Here is an 18620-nt window from a genome sequence, read left to right on the forward strand (position 1 = left end):
GACTCTGCCTCAAAAAAAAAAAAAAAAAAAAACAAGAGAGGAAAAAACCCACTAAGGTACTTCCCACAATGGAATACTATGGAGAATAAACATGTATGAGGAAGACGGTATTGATTGATGCAGAAATATCTCCAGGACACATTCAGTGAGAAGTGAGCTATAGAACTGTATGCTTCCTTTTGTGCACAAAGGGTGGGAAATTGCAAGCCCATTATTATTTTTGCATAAACACTGAAACACTGGAAACGAAAAAGTGGGTTAACTATAGAAGCAGGATGACATAGGAAGGGCAAGACAGACGCGGGAGGAATCTTTTTCTTTTTTTTGAGACAGTCTTACTTTGTCACTCAGGGTGGAGTGCAGTGGCACGATCACGACTCACTGCAGCCTTGACCTCCTGGGCCCCAGTGATCCTCCTGCCTCAGCCTCCTGTGCAGATGGGACCAGAGGCACATGCTACCATGCCCGAGTAATTTTTTTATTTGTTGTAGAGATGGGGTCTCGCTATGTTGCCTAGGCTGGACTCCAACTCCTGGACTCAAGTGATCCTCCCACCTCAGCTTCCCAAAGTGCTGGGATTCTAGGCATCCACCATCATGCCTATCCAGGAGGAATCATTAAAAAAGAAGTTTTAAACCATATGAAATTATTACTATTAATTAATTAATTTATTATTATTATTATTGAGGTAGAGTCTCACTCTGTGGCCCAGATTGGAGTGTAGTGGCACAATCTCAGCTCACTACAACCTCTGTCTCCTGGGTTCAAACGATTCTCCTGGCTCAGCCTCCCAAGTAGCTGGGACTACAGGCATGCACTAAAACCACGCCTGGCTAATTTTGTATTTTTAGTAGAGATGGGGTTTCACCATGTTGGCCAAGCTGGGTTTGAACTCCTGACCTCAAATAATCCACCCTCCTTGGCCTCCCAAAGTGCTGGGATTATAGGCATGAGCTACCACGCCCAGCCAATGAATTTTTGAGAATGGTCTCGTTTTGCTGCCCAGACTGAGTGCAATGGCACAATCACGTCTCGCTGCAGCCTCAACCTCCTGAGTAGAAGTGATCCTTCCTCCTCAGCCTCAGCTTCCCAAGTAGCTGGGACGACAGGTGTGTGCCACCACCACACCAGGCTAATGTCATCTTAATCCACACTTAGTAACTCCCATAACTTTACACATTTACACTTGCTCCCTCCCACAGTCCCAAATTTTTTCACAAGCTCTGCAAGTGTTATCCAATTGTTGCTAGGCATCTCTGTCTGAGATGGTGCACAGCTGTGCTGGCCAACATGTGGCTATTTACATTCAAATTAATTCAAATTCAGTTCTTCCGTCAGGCTAGCTACATTTCAAGTCCTCAATAGCCACATGTGACTAGTGACGACCACACTGGATGGTGCAGATGGAGAACATTTTTCTTTTTTTTTTTGAGATAGAGTCTCGCTCTGTTGCCCAGGCTGGAGTGCAGTGGTGTGATCTCGGCTCACTGTAACCTTCACCTCTCAGGTTCAAGCGATTCTCCTGCCTCAGCCTCCTGAGTAACTGGATTACAGGTGTGTGCCACCACGCCCGGCTGATTTTTGTATTTTTAGTAGAGAGAGGTTTTTGCCATGTTGGCCAGGATGGTCTCGAACCTCTGACCTCACGTGATTCACCTGCCTCAGTCTCTCAGTGTGCTGGGATTATAGGCCTGAGCCCCTGTGCCCAACTGTTTTTTTTTGTTTTGTTTTGTTTTTTGAGACGGAGTTTTGCTTTTGTTGCCCAGGCTGGAGTGCAGTGGCGAGATCTTGGCTCACCGCAACCTCCATCTCCCGGGTTCAAGTGATTCTCTTGCCTCAGACTTCCGAGTAGCTGGGATTACCGGCATGCACCACCATGCCCAGCTAATTTTGTATTTTTAGTAGAGACGGGGTTTCTTCATGTTGGTCAGGCTGGTCTTGAACTCCCGACCTCAGGTGATCCACCTGCCTTGGCCTCCCAAAGTGCTGGGAATACAGGCGTGAGCCACTGCACCCGGCTGCCCAACTGTTTGTTGTTGTTGTTTTGAGACAGAATCTCATTCTGTTGTCCAGGCTGGAGTGCCGAGACGTGATCTCAGCTCACTTCAACCTTTGCCTCCCGGGTTTAAGGACTTCTCGTGCCTCAGCTGCCCGAGTAGCTGGGATTACAGGCACGCTCCACCATGCCTGGCCAAGCCCATTCTCATCATCACAGAAAGCTGTGTTGGAAAATGTTAGTTGGGCTACAGAAATCTCAACTTCAGATTCCCAAGCGAACTATCTTCTTAGCAATTCTGCTCCTGTGTTCCATGCGTGGCAGCCTGAGAGGCAGACATCATGACTCCTCTGTTTTCCACACATTCAATAAATGTGCAGTGAAAAAATGAGTGATGGGGAAACCGAGGCTCACTTGGTAGCCAAGCTGGAATTTAAACTCTGACCGTTTAACACCCCAACAAGGTCATCACACACAACTTAGTTAACTCTCATTTTCAGAATATTTTATCAAACAGGATTACTGAAGATGAAGATTTTAGCTGAACAAGATTGGAGGAAGCCTTTCCTTCCTTTTGACTTTTCTTCAGAAAGCTCCTGGATAGCTGAGGATAAGACCCCCGTAGGAATTTCACCCTGCTTGAGAATTGTGCAGAGAACGCTTCCACCTCTGTGCAATGGAAACGTGTTGTTTGTTTCAGTTTGGAAATGTTAATACACTCAATTAGTCAGCCTGGACTGCCGTAGCCATAACAAAATCCACAGACTGGGGCGCTCAAACAACAGAAATGCATTTCTCACAGTTCTGGAGGCTGGAAGTGGAGGATGCAGGTGCTGGCAGGTGTGGTCTCTTCTGAGGCCCTTCTCCCTTTCTCCCTCTGCGTCCTCACATGGTCATCCCTTGGTCTGAGTGTTCTGTGTCCTCGTTCATGAGGACAGCAGTTACACTGGATTATGGCCCACCCTAATGACCTCGTGCTACCTTAGTCACCTCTGTAAAGGCCTTATCTCCAACACAGTCACATTCTGAGGTACTAGGGGTTTGGACCTCCACATACAAATTTAGGGGGACACAATTTAGCCCACAGCATATACTGTTCCCTAGATAGTGGACCTAGGGCCTGTTCTCTTTCACATTTCTTTTTTTTGAGACAGGGTCTTGCTCTATCACCCAGGTGGGAGTGCAGTGGTACAATCATGGCTCACTGCAGCCTCGACCTCCCAGATTCAAGCAATTTTCCCACCTCAGCCTCCCAAGTAGCTGGGACTACAGGCACATGCCACCACACCCAGATAATTTTATTTTTATTTTTTGTAGAAATGGGGTCTCCCTATGTTGCCCAGCCTGGTCTCCAACTCCTGGCCTCAAGTGATCCTCCAGCCACAGCCACAGCCTCCCAAAATGTTGGCATTAAAAGTGTGAGTCACTGCCCCTGGTCTACATTTCTCTTTCATGAAGACATAATAGAACGAATATTATGCTTATCAAATTATTGACTACTTTTATTCTATAGACAGTTGGGGGAAAAAAAAAAGAAAAACCTTCGATAAAGATCCGTTTTGCCGGCCGGGCGCGGTGGCTCAAGCCTGTAATCCCAGCACTTTGGGAAGCCGAGACGGGCGGATCACGAGGTCAGGAGATCGAGACCATCCTGGCTAACCCGGTGAAACCCCGTCTCTACTAAAAAATACAAAAAAACTAGCCGGGGGAGGTGGTGGGCGCCTGTAGTCCCAGCTACTTGGGAGGCTGAGGCAGGAGAATGGCGTAAACCCGGGAGGTGGAGCTTGCAGTGAGCTGAGATCCGGCCACTGCACTCCAGCCTGGGCGACAGAGCGAGACTCCGTCTCAAAAAAAGAAAAAACAAACAAACAAAAAAGATCCGTTTTGCCTAGGTGGGAGGATAGCTTGAGCCTGGGAGGTCCTAGCTGCAGTGAGCCGTGATCCTGCCATTGTACTCCAGCCTGAGTGACAGAGCGAGACTCTGTCTCAAAACAAAACAAGGCCAGGCGCGGTGGCTCATGCCTGTAATCGCAGCACTTTGGGAGGCCAAGGTGGGCAGATCATGAGGTCAATAGATCGAGACCATCCTGGTCAACATGGTGAAACCCCATCTCTACTAAAAATACAAAATTTAGCTGGGTGTGGTGGCACATGCCTGTAATCCCAGCTACTAGGGAGGCTGAGGCAGGGGAATCGCTTGAACCCAGGAGGTGGAGGTTGCAGTGAACCGAGATCACACCACTGTACTGCAGCCTGGGAGACGGAGCGAGACTTCATCTCAAAGAAACAAAACAAAACAGAAAATGGTCTGTCTTGTCCTTCAAAGCACAAGATGAAGTTCAGCTGATGTCAAGTGAAGATTCTCTTAAGGAAAAAAGTAAATAGAAGTATAGGATGGGCTGGGTGCAGTGGCTCACACCTGTTATCCTAGGACTTCGGGAGGCCAAGGCGGGCGGATCACTTGAGGCCAGGAGTTCAAGACCAGCCTGGCCAACATGGCAAAACCCCATCTCTACTAAAAACATAAAAATAAATAAATAAATGTAGGATGGAGAGGTTAAAAAAGAAAAAGCACCTGAGTGACAGCTGACCAGCAGGAGTCATTGCACAATCCTTTCCAAGGTGTGGGGAGCAGCTTTGGAGACATCTCCAAAGCAAGATGTGGTCCAGCACAGTGGCTCACACCAGTAATCCCAACACTTTGGAGGTCCAAGGCAGGAAGGGGGCTTGAGGCCAGGAGTTTGAGACCAGCTTGAGCATATAGGGCAATCTTGTCTTTACAAAAAAATTTTTTTTAATTAGCTAAGTGAAGTGGTGCACACCTGTGGTCTCAGATACTTGGGAGGTTAAGGTGGGGGAATCACTTGAGCCCAGGAAGTGAAGACTGCAGTGAGCCCTGACTGCACCACTGCACTGCAGCCTGGGCAACAGAGAGAGATCCTGTGTCCAAAAAAAAAAAAAAAAAAAAAGGAAAATATTTGCCTTTCACCTCAAAGCTAGGAAACAATCTCTCTTTACTCTGTCAGTTTCCTATTAGGCCATTCAATCCAGCTGTCTTTTGTTTGTTTGTTTGGGGGGAATGGTTTGATTTACTGGGGAAAAAAGTTTCTAGAGTTGTAAACTGGCAGTCAGCAATAGTTGAAACAAATATGTAGGATAATGAATGGATCGATAAGTCTAGAAGACTCAAATGGTGGCATTTACTCAGAATCTATTCGTTGAGTTTTTCTAATTCTATATAATCTCTTTGCTACCACCACCAGCTTTATTAAGCTATAATTAACAAATAAAAATTGTATGTATTTATGGTGTACAATGTACTTTTTTTTTTTTTTTTTTTTTGAGACGAAGTCTTTGCTCTGTCGCCCAGGCTGGAGTGCAGTGGCGCGATCTTGGCTCACTCCACCTTGTGGGTTCCATGGTTGGCCAGGCTGGTCTCGAACTCCTGACCTCAGGTGATCTGCCCACCTCGGCCTCCCAAAGCGCTAGGATTACAGGCGTGAGCCACCGTGCCCGGACGCATTTTTTTTTTTTTTTTTTTTTTTTTTTGAGATGGACCCTTGCTCTGTCACCAGGCTGGAGTGCAGTGGCGTGATCTTGGCTCACTGCAACCTCCACCTCCCGGGTTTAAGCGATTCTCCTACCTCAGCCTCTCGAGTAGCTGGGACTACAGGCGTGTGCCACCTTGCCCAGATAATTTTTGTAGCTTTAGTAGAGACTGGGTTTCACCATGTTGGCCAGGATGGTCTCAATCTCTTACCTCGTCATCTGCCTGCCTTGGCCTCCCAAAGTGCTGGGATTACAGGTGTGCACCACCACGCCCGGCCATTTTTTTTTTTTTTTTTTTTTTTTAATGGAAGACTTCACAAATTTGTGGGCTCAGGGGCCACACTAATCTCTGTATCAGTATCCAATTTTAGTGTATGTGCTGCCCAGGCAAGCACTGCAATGTGATATTTTCATATGTGTAAAGAGTTTTGTTTTTTAAAGATGTGAAGAAATTAGGGAAGGATTAGATATATAGTTCTAGTTACATTTGTCCCTGATTATAAACTACAAGTTTGTTATAGAAAATAAAGAATAGGGCTATGTGCAGTGGCGCATGCCTGTAATCCCAGTTACTCGGGGAGCTGAGACAGAAGAATTGCTTGAACCTGGGAGGCAGAGGTTGCAGTGAGCCAAGATTGTGCTGTTGCACTCCAGCCTGGGCAACAAAAGCAAAATTCTGTCTTAAAAAAAAAAAGAAAGAAAAGAATAAAAACAAGAAACTAAATCCCCTTAATTTGCAAACTTTCAGAAATAATCCCTTTAAAATACTTTTTCAACTTCTTTCAAAAACAGGGTCATCCAATATATAGTTTTTATTTATTTATTTATTTATTTTTTGAGATGGAGTTTCACTCTTGTTGCCCAGGCTAGAGTGCAATGGTGCAATCTCTGCTCACCACAACCTCTGCCTCCCGGGTTCAAGCGATTCTCCTGCCTCAGCCTCCCAAGTAGCTGGGGTTACAGGCATGTGCCACCATGCCCAGCTAATTTTGTATTTTTAGTAGAGATGGGGTTTCTCCACGTTGGTCAGGCTGGTCTCGAACTCTCAACCTCAGGTGATCTGCCTGCCTCAGCCTCCCAAAGTGCTGGGATTACAGGCGTGAGCCACCACGCCCAGCTATTTATTTATTTTTTGAGATGGAGTTTCACTCTTGCTGCCCAGGCTGGAGTGCAATGGTGCAATTTCGGCTCACTGCAACCTCTACCTCCTGTGTTCAAGCGATTCTCCTGCCTCAGCCTCCCAAGTAGCTGGGACTACAGACGCCTGCCACCATGCCTGGCTATTTTTTTGTATTTTTAGTAGAGATGGGGTTTCACCATGTTGGCCAGGCTGGTCTCAAACTCCTGACCTCAGGTGACCCGCCTATCTCAGCCTCCCGAAGTGCTGGAATTACAGGTGTGAGCCACCATGCCCAGTTTTATAGTTTTTATAAAAAAATATAAAAATATATATAGTTTTTAGAATCTGCTTTTCCACTTTTATCATGAATGTGTCTGGTTTATTTATTTACTTTTGAGACAAAGTCTCACTCTGTCACCCAGGCTGGAGTGCAGTGGCGCAGTCATGGCTCACTGCAGCCTCGACCTCCTGAGCTCAAACAAGCCTCCCACTTCAGCCTCCCAAGTAGCTGGGACTATAGGTGTGTGCTACTATGTCCACCTAATTTTTTTTTTTTTTTTTTTGGTAGAGGTAGGGTCTCATTATATTGCTCGGGCTGGTCTCAAACTCCTGGACTCAAGAGATCCTCCAACCTTGGCCTCCCAAAGTACTAGAATTACTGACCTGACCCACTGTGCCCAGTTAATGTGATTTTTAACTTTGACTTTGGAATGTAGCCAACACAAATACCCCTACATGAAACCACCCGGCCCTGCACACACCCTTACCCTCCTCCTCCTGCACAGTCCATCATCAAGTTTGAGTGAGGATCCATTTGTAGGATCCAGACAGCTGAAATATTTCCACCAAAAGACTCATTCCTGAGGGTCAGTGAATTAGGGTCCTGTCCCTTAAGAAATGTGGCCAGGCGCGGTGGCTCACGCCTGTAATCCCAGCACTTTGGGAGGCTGAGACGGGCGGATCATGAGGTCAGGAGATCGAGACCATCCTGGCTAACACGGTGAAACCCCGTCTCTACTAAAAAATACAAAAAACTAGCCGGGCGAGGTGGCGAGCGCCTGTAGTCACAGCTACTCGGGAGGCTGAGGCAGGAGAATGGCGTGAACCCGGGAGGCGGAGCTTGCAGTGAGCTGAGATGCTGAGATCCGGCCACTGCGCTCCAGCCTGGGCAACAGAGGGAGACTCCATCTCAAAAAAAAAAAAAAAGGAAATGTAAACATCCCTGGGAAGGGCTGATGTGTGGGTAAAATCACCTTGCCTTTGGTTCTTCAGAATTTGTAGATCTGTTAACTTTCGTTTACCTAGATGTTCCTCAGCAGCTCCAGAGCTCTCCAGGAGACTGTAAGGGTATGGGCCAGAAAGTCAAGATCCTGAAGATACACCTTTCCAGCTTGGATCACTAATATCTTGGATAGCTGAGATGTGGGAGGAATAAAGATCTCCAGGTTCATTCTCAGCAGTCTATGCTGAACGTGACACTGGTGTTGCTTCCCTGTCTCCACTCTGGACTCTGTCCTGCCTTCCTCTCTGTCCCCTGAACCTGGCTGGATCCCCCTCCGACCTTACCCCGCTCCCCTTTTGCTTGAATTCTTTTTTTTTTTTTTTTTTTGAGACGGACTTTCATTCTTTTTGCCCAGGCTGCAGTGCAATGGCGTGATATCGGCTCACTGCAACCTTTACCTCCCGGGTTCAAGTGATTTTCCTGCCTCAGCCTCCCCAGTAGCTGGGATTACAGGCATGCGCCACCACACCCAGCTAATATTGTATTTTTAGTAGAGACAGGGTTTCTCCATGTTGGTCAGGCTGGTCTCGAACTCCTGACCTCGTGATCCACCCGCCTCAGCTTCCCAAAGTGCTGAGATTACAGGCGTGAGCCATCGCGCGCAGCCCTGAATTCTTATCTCACTTACTGATACCAACCATTGTTCAGCTGTTAAAAGTTAGTGATTTTTGTTTTCTCACTACACAGCCAAATGATCTGAACTGTTTCCTAGCTCCTTCCCCTCCTCCTCAACCTCAGGACCACTGCTTGAGTTTTAGGGCACCCCGAGTCTCCAGTCCAACTCCAAGACTGTTGCCAGAGGGTCTTCTTGATGGTGGTGCTGATTATGTCACATTTGTGTCTTTTTTGATGCCCAAATCTTCAGCATGGCACGCAATGACCTTAAAGTCTGTTATCCATTACCTTCAATCTTCTTATCCACATCTCTATTCTCCAGTCACACCAATTTACAAACCTTCGCTAAACACACCAGCAGACTGGCTGCCTCACCTTTGTAGGCACTGTTCCACGTGTCTTAAATGGGGTTTCCAGCCTCAGTTTGGCAAACCCTCATTTATCCTCAAAAGTGAGATCAAACGCACTGTAACTTGGATTTCACTGTTCCTGCCCTTGCGCTCCCACCGAACTCTGCATAATTGTCTGTCTTCTCACCTAGACTGGAACTACTTGAGGAAAGGGACCTACCCCTTCCCTTAGTGCAGTGTCAAAGTCAACAAACACTCAAATGATTGCTGAATTCATATAATTATTATTAATTACTTTGAGACAGGGTCTCGCTTTCTCATCCAGGCTGGCTTGCAGTGATGCATTCACGGCTCACTGCAGCCTCAACTTTCTGGGCTCAAACTATCCTCCCACCTCAGCCTCCTGAGTAGCTGGGACTACAGGTGCAGGAAACCATGATGCCCAGGCTGGCCTTGAACTCCTGGGCTCAAGCAATCCACCTGCCTCGGCCTCCCAAAGTGCTAAGATGACAGGCGTGAGCCACCGCGCCCCCCTATGATTGCTGAATTAAATAGTTGGTGCTTAGTGTGTACTTCACATGGTGCTGATACGCTGCCTTGTGTTTTGGTCTTTTCATGTGCATGAGGCGTGACCAAGCCTGGATATGACTCATTATTTAATAAAAATACCACAATTCATCTATTCAAATGAGGGCTGCGTCTTCAACGCCTTCATCTTGCAGGGCTGGATGCTTAGCTCAGTGACGGCGTCATTGCTTGAAAGACTTTTGGAATCCCTCTCTTGGAAACAACTTTGGCCTCGATAGCACTTTCCTTTCAATATCTTCCACGGTAGCAATTGTTTTTCATTTATGCAGCATTTATCATGCACTTCCCTATCCCAGGCACCAGGCCGGTTCTGTGTGAAAGATAAGATAAATCAGACATTACTCTGTCTTCAAGGAAGTTTCTGTTTGGCAAGGGAGATAAGATCTACACAACCACCCAACACAAGGCTAAGTGATAATGCCCCAGAAAAGTTGGGACTTGATTTTTGGAAAAAGCCAAAAGTCCTTTGGTTTCAGTCTCCTGGCCAGGTAGATGATGGGGCTGTCTGCCAGCACACTGCTTTAAGCCCGTTTGTCCTGAGCGTCTCCAAACAAGGAGCCCAGCGTGTTTCCAGCACCCTCTGTCCCAACAAGAGACTCCTGGGCATGTGTGTCTGAAGTCCAGACTCTCGCCGATGGCAGTATACCCCGAGGCCTCCCCAGCTAAACTCTGAGCTCTTTGAGGGCAGGTGCTGAGGGCTGATCCTGGTCTTCACAGTAGCTGGATTCATCATACATATTAGATGAATATTCATTGAGTCACTGAGCCCAAAAGGCGTCTCAGGGCATGCCACATGGACTTCCAACCCTTTCTCCCATGTGGTTTACTCGTAGTGGCAGTTTTACAGATGCCCAAAGGGCAGGAGAGAAAAATGGAAAGGGCTAAAGCCGGGGAGGGCAAGCGAGGGGGCACTGGCGGCGGATCCGGGAATGGAGCCCGCGAGTTCCTGCTTCCTGGTTCCCCGGAGCAAGTGTCCTTTGGTGGGAGCCGCAGGGAAGGGAGCAGCCCTTCCTGCGCGCCGGGCGCCCGCCCCTTCCCCGGCCTCCCAGGGACTCGTGCGGAGGGACGCCGGGTGGCGGGGCGGGAGGCCGGGCCCCGTCCACCTCCCCCCGGGACAGCCCCACCCCGGCGAAGAGGACGGCTCTCGGCTTCTGGGAAAGAGAGTCGGGACCCCGCCAGGGCGGGAGGGCGCGGGGCGCGCAACCAGCAGGCAAAGAGTCGGAGCGGAGAGATCGAAGGGCGAGTGGGCGTGGGGGCCGCAACCGAGGCCCGGGTGGAGGGGTCCCCGCGGTTCCTCGACCCCCTCCCCCGCCGCCCGCCCCAGCCCGGCCCGGCCCGGCCCCGCCCCGCCCCGGCGGCCCGGCCCCTCGCCCGCCCGCGCTCCGCGCAGTCTCCTCCCCGAGGTGCCGGTGGCCCGGCCGCCACTCCCTCCGGCTCCCTCCCTCCGGCTCCCTCCCTCCCGCCGCGGCGCGCATCTCATTCCAGCCCTCATTCCGCGCATTCCAGCGTCCTCCTCGCACACTCGAGGCCGGGGGGCGGGAGGGCCGCAGCTCCGGCGCCGCCGCGTCCCGCCAGGTGAGAGGCGCCCGCGCCCGCCTCGCCCGCCGCACCCGCCGGCGCCCTCCCGGGCCGCGCGCCCCACACCGCCGCCGCAGCCGACCGCTCGCGCCGCGTGCTCGGCTGCTCTTTTCTTTCGGCGGCCCGCGTTCCCGCCTTGGACCTCTGCGCCCCGGCGCGCTCCGTCCCGACCTCTGGCTTCCCTCCGCGCTCCGACGCTGCTCGCTGCCCCTCTCCGGCTTCCCTCCCGTCCGCCCCGCGCTCCCCTCCTCGCTCCCGGTTGACTCACTCCTCCAGGAATAGGGATCCCCGTGTTTTCCCGTCAGTCCCATTCTGGGAAAACTCCTCCCTCCCGCGCGCTCCGCTCCGCTCCGCTGGGTGCACCGGGGCCGGTCGGCGCGGGGTGGGCTTGGCCCCGCGGCCCCGCCTTCACTGCGCCGCCGTCGGCCCCGGCCGGAGCCCGGCTCTACGCGCTGACGCCCTGTCGTCCCCGCAGAGCGATCGCCGCGGCCAGAAGAGTTGGCGCTCGGGGCGGACTCCTTGGAACTGGCTTAGCGCACACATCCCACCTTCCCGAACCCTGGGACCGGTAAGGCTGGGGAGCGGGGACTTGGTGGGACTTTGCCGGAGGGCAGGAGTCTGCGCGGTGAGTGCGGTGCTCCCTCTCGGGAGGAGACTGGGAAGAGCGAGGCACGTGGAGGCGGCGCGACTGAGGCTGGTGGAGGCGAAGCGGCTCCAGGGGCGGGTAACGGGGGGTGGACACTCGGGACTTTGGGGAAGAGGGAGGCCGGTGTGGAAAGGACCGGAGAGGCAGAACCGAGAGCATCGGCAACAGAAGAGACTCAGCACCCATGCCCCTTTTCTGCTGGGCCCTTTTTGAGCCTGGAAGGGAGAGACCTGGTGGTAAGCGGACCGCCTGTTTTAAGTGCACAGGCAATGCGAAAGTGGGAGGACGCCTGCAAAAGGTCCTACACCCCAGGGCTTGGGAAGCTGCTGTGTTCCCTGATGGAGACTAGTGAATCGATCCAGGGAGCAGAACTTTCAAACCCCAAAGTGAACATTTCCCCCGCTGCGCTCAGGCACCTGAGGCCCCGCGGACTGACTGCGTCTGTGCTGAATCTGTGTGACAACTGACTGCGCTTCTCCCTCGCTTTGAGTCTCTGTGTGGGTGATATCTATTCACGTGTGACTCACCTTGGCTTCCAGTGGGCGTATTTGTTTGTGTTGAACGTGAGTGACAGAGTGTGTATGTGTCTGCGTAAGAAGGGGCTCTCTGAAAGTGTGAGTATCTCTGAGTAGGTGTGTGATACCATGTCTCTTGAGTATGTGTTTCTCTTCGAGGATGTTGGTTCTGGCTAGGACTGTTCTTCCTCCCTACATAGCCGTGGGCAAGAGTCAGTGTCTTTGGTTGCCTGAGTGCAGGGATAATTTGGCTGTGGTTTTGGAGTGTGTGGCCTCCAGGCTCGTTTCCCCTGGACCAGGCAGAGCTGGAAGGAAGCTGTCTCCACCTGCCTCTTCCAGCCAGGAGGCTGACTTTCTCAGGGCGAGGGTCTTGTGCTTGCCTGGAATAGTTCCGAGAACAAGCTGGTAGGAGGCTGAAGGAAGCTGAGATCTTTGCCTTTGGGGGAGGGGATGGGTGAGTGAGATTTGGGAAGGTGTGTTGGGATGGATCCCTCAGAAACAGGAGACAGTTTTGAATCTGGAGACTTGTGTAAATACTGCTTTTAAGTTGGCCCCCAAGGACAAACAGATAGGGAGGTATACCAGCCTGAACTACTTTCTCCTGGTTTAACTCTCCTTGGAGCTAACCAGGTAACCCAGTGGAAGAATCCCTCATTTTTTCCAACTTGCTAGACATTCAGCACTTCCTTTGAGAAGAGGAATGAGTAGCTTGTTGCATGAAGACCTCAATGTGGATATAATGTGTAGGGCTTTTGGGAAGGAAGGAGCCAGAAACTGTCTGGGAGATTGGGGGTTCTTGTCCCTGCTCCTCCATCCATCCTGAGGATTCAGATGTTCTTGTGGGAAACACCTCATCCTCTCACCTCTTCAGCCTGGTGTGCGATGGTCTAAAAGCAGCACTGATGGAGTGGAAAGGGCACAGGTTTGGTGTCAGGCAGACCAGGGTACAAATCCTGAGTCTCTCACTACCTTTAAGACTCTCAGGCTGTTACCTGGTGGGTAATAGGAGGGGAGCTTGTCTGTCCAGAAAGTTTCTGTGAAAAGTCGACGTTTGCAGAGCCTCCACACAGTAGCACAGTGCCTGGCACATCCCACGGACTCCACAGGATAGCTGTTGTATCCAGTGTTTCCTAAGCTTATTTCAGTAAGAACCTCTTTTTCCTAGGGATTAGTGTTTTTGGAATTCGTGTTTCTCTGAGCACCATCTGAGAAACCTTGCCCTGTCTATCATGTTTATTTAGCAAACATGGACCGAGCATTTACTATGAGCCAGGCCTACACTGTGTTCTACATCCTTAGGAATCAGGGTCCTAGTGGCCCAGGCCAGGAGGGAGGGGGACAGACAGGGCCTGGTCACCAGAGAACATAGTCCCAGCTTCTATTTTTCTGATTCCAGTTTTGCCTTGGCCCCAGGGTGAGCTTGCTGAACATTATTAGATACCCTAATGTCAGCATCTAAGTCCCTCATTTTATTTTATTTCACTTTATTTTATTTTATTTATTATTGAGACAGAGTCTCACTCTGTCGCCTAGGCTAGAGTACAGTGGCATGATCTTGGCTCACTGCAACCTCCGTCTCCTGGGTTCAAACAATTCTCCTGCCTCAGCCTCCCGGCCGGCTAGTTTTATATACATATATATATATTTTTTGAGATGGAATTTCGCTCTTGTTGCCTAGGCTGGAGTGCAATGGTGTGATCTTGGCTCACCACAACTTCTGCCTCCCGGGTTCAAGCGATGCTCCTGCCTCAGCCTCCCAAGTAGCTAGGATTACAGACATGTGCCACCATGCTCAGCTAATTTTGTATTTTTAGTAGAGACGGGGTTTCTCCATGTTGGTCAGGCTGGTCTCGAACTCCCGACCTCAGGTGATCTGCCTGCCTCAGCCTCCCAAAGTGCTGAGATTATAGGCGTGAGCCACCGCTCCTAGCCGTTTTTTGTACTTTATAGTAGAGTCGGGATTTCGCCATGTTTGCCGTGCTGGTCTTGAACTCCTGACCTCAGGCGATCCGCCTCGGCCTCCCAAAGTGCTGGGATTACAGGTGTGAGCCACTGCACCTGGCCTAAGTCTCCCATTTTAAAGATGGGGAAACTGATGCCCCTAGAGGGACAGTAACTTGCTTAACGCCGCAACCCTGGCGAGTGGCAGAGCGGGGATTAGAACCGATGCTCTCCCTTTGGCGTTCTGTCTCCTACCCTGTGGATTGCAGTGCTTGTGCACTCCCTACGCCCCCCAGCCGCCTTCATCCAACAGGCGGGGAAGCTGGAGCAGACTGACTTGGGCCGTGCCTTGTGGCTCAGATAAGGTTGGTAGGAGCAGAAATACTCTGCTTCATCCTGGCAGAAAGCACATAGCTGTTCTGGGGAAGGAGCCATCTCACTGTACTATCTGTGGAGTCTGGAAGGGGCCCTCGGGTCTTTAAAACACACCCTCCTCTCCCCTTGATGAGCCGCCAGGTGAAGGTTCTCCCTATCTTTTTAGATCTCCTGGGTTGCAAATGTCACAACCTCCTTTGATTTCCACTCTGGAGTCTTGCCCCATGACTGTCACAAAGCAATGCCTGTTGCCAAACCTGTAGCTCCTCCTCCTCCTTCCCAGTGGAAGTGGAGGACGTTGGTCCCCAGCTTTGGACCTTGCCTTTCCTGCAGTTGAGGTCAGTCCAGTGGCAGTTGGAAATTCAGGGCTTGTGAGGGTGGCTTTACCTTGCCTGTCTTCCTTTGCCCCCATGACCCTTTGTTGGCAGGGGTTGGGCGACAGCTCCCTTTAAAGCTCTGAAATTGGAGCTGAACAGCTGCTCTCCAGTGAGGGGGGGTGAGGGGGCTGTCAGCAGCCTGGGGGGCCCAGGTGGAGGTGGGGGCAGGGCTTTGTCACTGGGGAGCACACAGTCTCCAGCTCCTGTCTTCTAATTCCGGTTTTGCCTGGACCCCCTTCTGAAATGACAGTTCTTCCCTTGCTTTTGGTTTTTCCGGCTCCTATCTGGGAGATTCTAATCACACCTGTGTGATCTGGCCCTGGGGCCTTTAGCTGGTAGGGACTGGATATTTGGGAAAATTTCCACTAGAACTCAGGTCTCCAAGATCTATGCCTATGTCCTCCTGCATTTAATACAGGGGGGCTGCTGGAAGGGCCAGAGGATGGGCCAGGCTCCCTGCAGCGGGGGGCCGGCTCCTTAGCTTGGCGTAGGCAGGCGGGCCCCCATGGGTGGGGACTCTGCTTCCTTTGACCCAAACTTCATGGGAACAATAGACTTCAGAGGAGTCACCAGGGGCAGGAAATGGGAGCTGTGCTGAGGCAGGGGTGACCCTCCTGGGGGATGGGATTGCATATCCGGTAGAGGGTTGGGGGCAGTGCAGAGGGCGCTGGGGAGGGGCTGATGACACATAGGGTGGGCCTCTGGGGTGGGGCCCTCCTCTAAAGGGGGCTGTTGACTCAGCATGAAGCTGGAGCTCAGTGCCAGTTCTGTGCTGAGTTTTACGCTCTGTCTTACTAGTACAAGTCTCGTGTTTGCCAGCCTCCTCTCGTGCCACGCTTGCCCCTGCCAGGACCTGGTCTTCCCCTTCCCCTCAAGCCCCTGAGTTGTCTTTGTGAATCATCCTGGGCAGGATAAAAGGTTGATGTTGTTGCTCCCTGGCTGGCCTCCACCTTGGCAGTGAGCCTCAGGCAATTGTGGCTGGAACGGTGATGTTGGGTTGTGGGCAGAGCTCTGGGCAGGGAGTCCCAGGCTGGTGTCGCTGGACAACATGAGGGATATCTTTTTTTTTTTTTTTTTTTTTGAGATGGAGTTTTGCTTTTGTCGCCCAGGCTGGAGTGCAATGCTGTGATCTTGGCACACCACAACCTCTGCCTCCCCGATTCAAGCAATTCTCCTGCCTCAGCCTCCTGAGTAGCTGGGATTACAGGTGCCCGCCACCACACCTGGCTAATTTTTTTTTTTTTTTTTAATAGAGACAGGGTATTTCCATGTTGGCCAGGCTGGTCTCGAACTCCCGACCTCAGATGATCCACCCGCCTCGGCCTCCCAAAGTGCTGGGATTGCAGGCGTGAGCCACCTTGCCTGGCCATGAGGGGTTTCTTTAGCCACAGGCAGAGCGAGACAGCGTGTGGCATGTTCTGGAGGCAGAGGACTCTTATCTTGCCTCCATCTTTGTAAGGGTGGACCAGACTTTGTGAGAAGGCCACAGCTTGCCCTGGGAGAATTGTGAGTCAGACCACATGAGCTGCTTTTCCTGAGTTCAGGTTGCCAGCTTTGGGGTCCCAGAGAAGGTGTAGGAGTGACCCCAGAACCACTGCCAGGACCTGGAAGGAGGGTAGGAGTAGTAGAGACAACACATGCTGCCTTGATTGTTTCTTCAAGGGAGCAAGATGGGGACCCTGGAAGGGGCAGACTCTTAGAATTGATTCCTTGCCCAATTCTAGGTTAGATTGTGTTTTTTAATGATTTTTTACTGTTTTGAGACAGAGTCTCACTTTGTCACCCAGGCTAGAGTTCAGTGGTGCAATCATGGCTCACTGCAGTCTTGAACTCCTGGGCTCAAGCAATCCTCATTGCCTTAACCTGAGTAGCTGGGACTACAGGTACGCGCCACCACACCTGGCTAATTTGTAAAGTTTTTTTGTAGAGACAGGGTCTCACTTTGTTGTCCAGCCAGGCCTCAAACTCCTGGGCTCAAGCAATCCTCCTGCCTTGGCCTCCCAAAGTGCTGGAATTACAGGTGTGAGCCACCATACCCTGCCAATTTAAAATTTTCTAGTAGCTACCTTAAAGAAAGAAAAAAAGTGAAGTTAATGTTAGTGTTTTCTTAAACTCTAATATTATCAAAAATAATTTCAGTGTAATAAATTTGTAAAAATTGTCATCATTATTATTATCGTAGACAGTGTCTTGCTCTGTCACCTAGGATGGAGTGCAGTGATGCGGTCATCATGGCTCATGCAGCCTTGTTCCCAGGATCAAGCGGTCCTCCCACGTCAGCCTCCTCAGTAGCTGAGACTGCAGGTGTACATGGTTGCACTCAGTCTTGGTTAGATTTTCGAACAAACAATCTGTGGAGAGTGTGAACATGAAGTTGAGATACCTAGTAGCCGACATGGGTTCACTCTACCAAATCTTAGAGAAAACAACTCTGATTTGAGTGGAGGAATGTTCAGTGAGGCTTTTCAGTCTAATGGTCTTCTTGGTACAAGAGAAAGCAGTGTGGTCTGGCTGGTCCAGCGGGGAGGTGGTTGTGTGACTGTTTGACCCACTACACTGGATGCTGACTCCTGACTCCTGAGCTTGGGTTACTGTGAGGAGGTCCCTGCGATGTGCCGCAGAGCTCTCTTTGGCTTAGTCCTCTATGTTTTCCATAGATACGAGCCTCTCCCAGGAGCCTGTGTGGCCCGTGTCTTCTGTTTCTCATTTCTTTTTCTTTTTTTTTGAGATGGAGTCTCATTCTGTCACCAGGCTGGAGTGCAGTGGTGTGATCTTGGCTCACCCTCTGCCTCCTGGCTTCAAGCAATTCTCGTGCCTTAGCCTCCTGAGTAGCTGGGATTACAAGCACATGCCACCATGCCCAGCTAATTTTTTGTATTTTTAGTAGAGACAGGGTTTCACCATATTGGTCAGACTGGTCTTGAACTCCTGACCTTGTGATCTGCCCGCCTTGGCCTCCCGAAGTGCTGGTATTACAGGTGTGAGCCACCGTACCCGGCCTATTTCTTTTTTTTGAGACGGAGTCTAGCTGCCCAGGCTGGAGTGCAATGGCGCGATCTCAGCTCACTGCAACCTCCGCCTCCTGGGTTCAAGCGATTCTCCTGCCTCAGCTTCCCGAGTAGCTGGGATTACAGGCACCTGCCACCACGCCTGGCTAATTTTTGTATTTTTAGTAGAAATGGGGTTTCACCATGCTGGCCAGGCTGGTCTCAAACTCCCGACTTCAGGCTATCCACCTGCCCTGGCCTCCCAAAGTGCTAGGATTACAGGAGTGAACCACCGCACCCGGCCCTGTTTCTCATTTCTATGGGTGTTGAGGGTAGCAAACATTGGCTGATAGAACCAGGGTTCATAATCATCTCAATTGACTGGAATGCTGCCATTAAGTAGAAAGATGAAGTTTAAAAATATTTCTCTCTTAAAATTAATACACGTACATTGTAGAAACCCTGGAAAATAAAGAAAGTCATAAAGGAAAAAACAACATAATACTATAATTCGGGGTGGCTGGTATTTAGGTGAATGTCCTTCCAAATTTGTGTTCGTGCAAATCTATATATTTTAGCATAATTGCAATTATATTCTATCCTTTTTTTTCCCTGCTGAATGCTATCTAATGGGTAATAGTACAAGTCGTAAAAATTATTTAAAACCATAATTTTAAGGATCCGAGTAATATTTCATTCTA

At 50.5% G+C, this 18620-nt stretch overlaps 1 protein-coding gene across 6 annotated transcripts in view; it reads left to right on the forward strand.

Annotated features, from left to right (window-relative positions):
• Positions 1–10400: 10400 nt before the first annotated feature.
• Positions 10401–18620, forward strand: part of TEAD4 (TEA domain transcription factor 4) — an 85693-nt gene continuing 77473 nt past the window's right edge. For 2 of the 6 annotated variants that reach the window (XM_007967250.2, XM_007967251.2), the window contains exons 1-2: positions 10969–11075; positions 11554–11646. Coding sequence is in view for 2 of the 6 variants with exons in the window: in XM_073020390.1 (XP_072876491.1) it covers positions 10430–11075 (646 nt within the window). In the remaining 4 variants the exon portion in view is untranslated. Of the gene's footprint in view, positions 11076–11425; positions 11647–11888; positions 11961–18620 lie in introns of those variants that run through there. The other 4 variants (XM_073020390.1, XM_007967247.3, XM_073020392.1 and 1 more) reach the window with 4 other exon arrangements.

This window comes from Chlorocebus sabaeus, chromosome 11 (genome assembly GCF_047675955.1).
Source record: "Chlorocebus sabaeus isolate Y175 chromosome 11, mChlSab1.0.hap1, whole genome shotgun sequence".
Taxonomy (NCBI): Eukaryota; Metazoa; Chordata; class Mammalia; order Primates; family Cercopithecidae; genus Chlorocebus; species Chlorocebus sabaeus.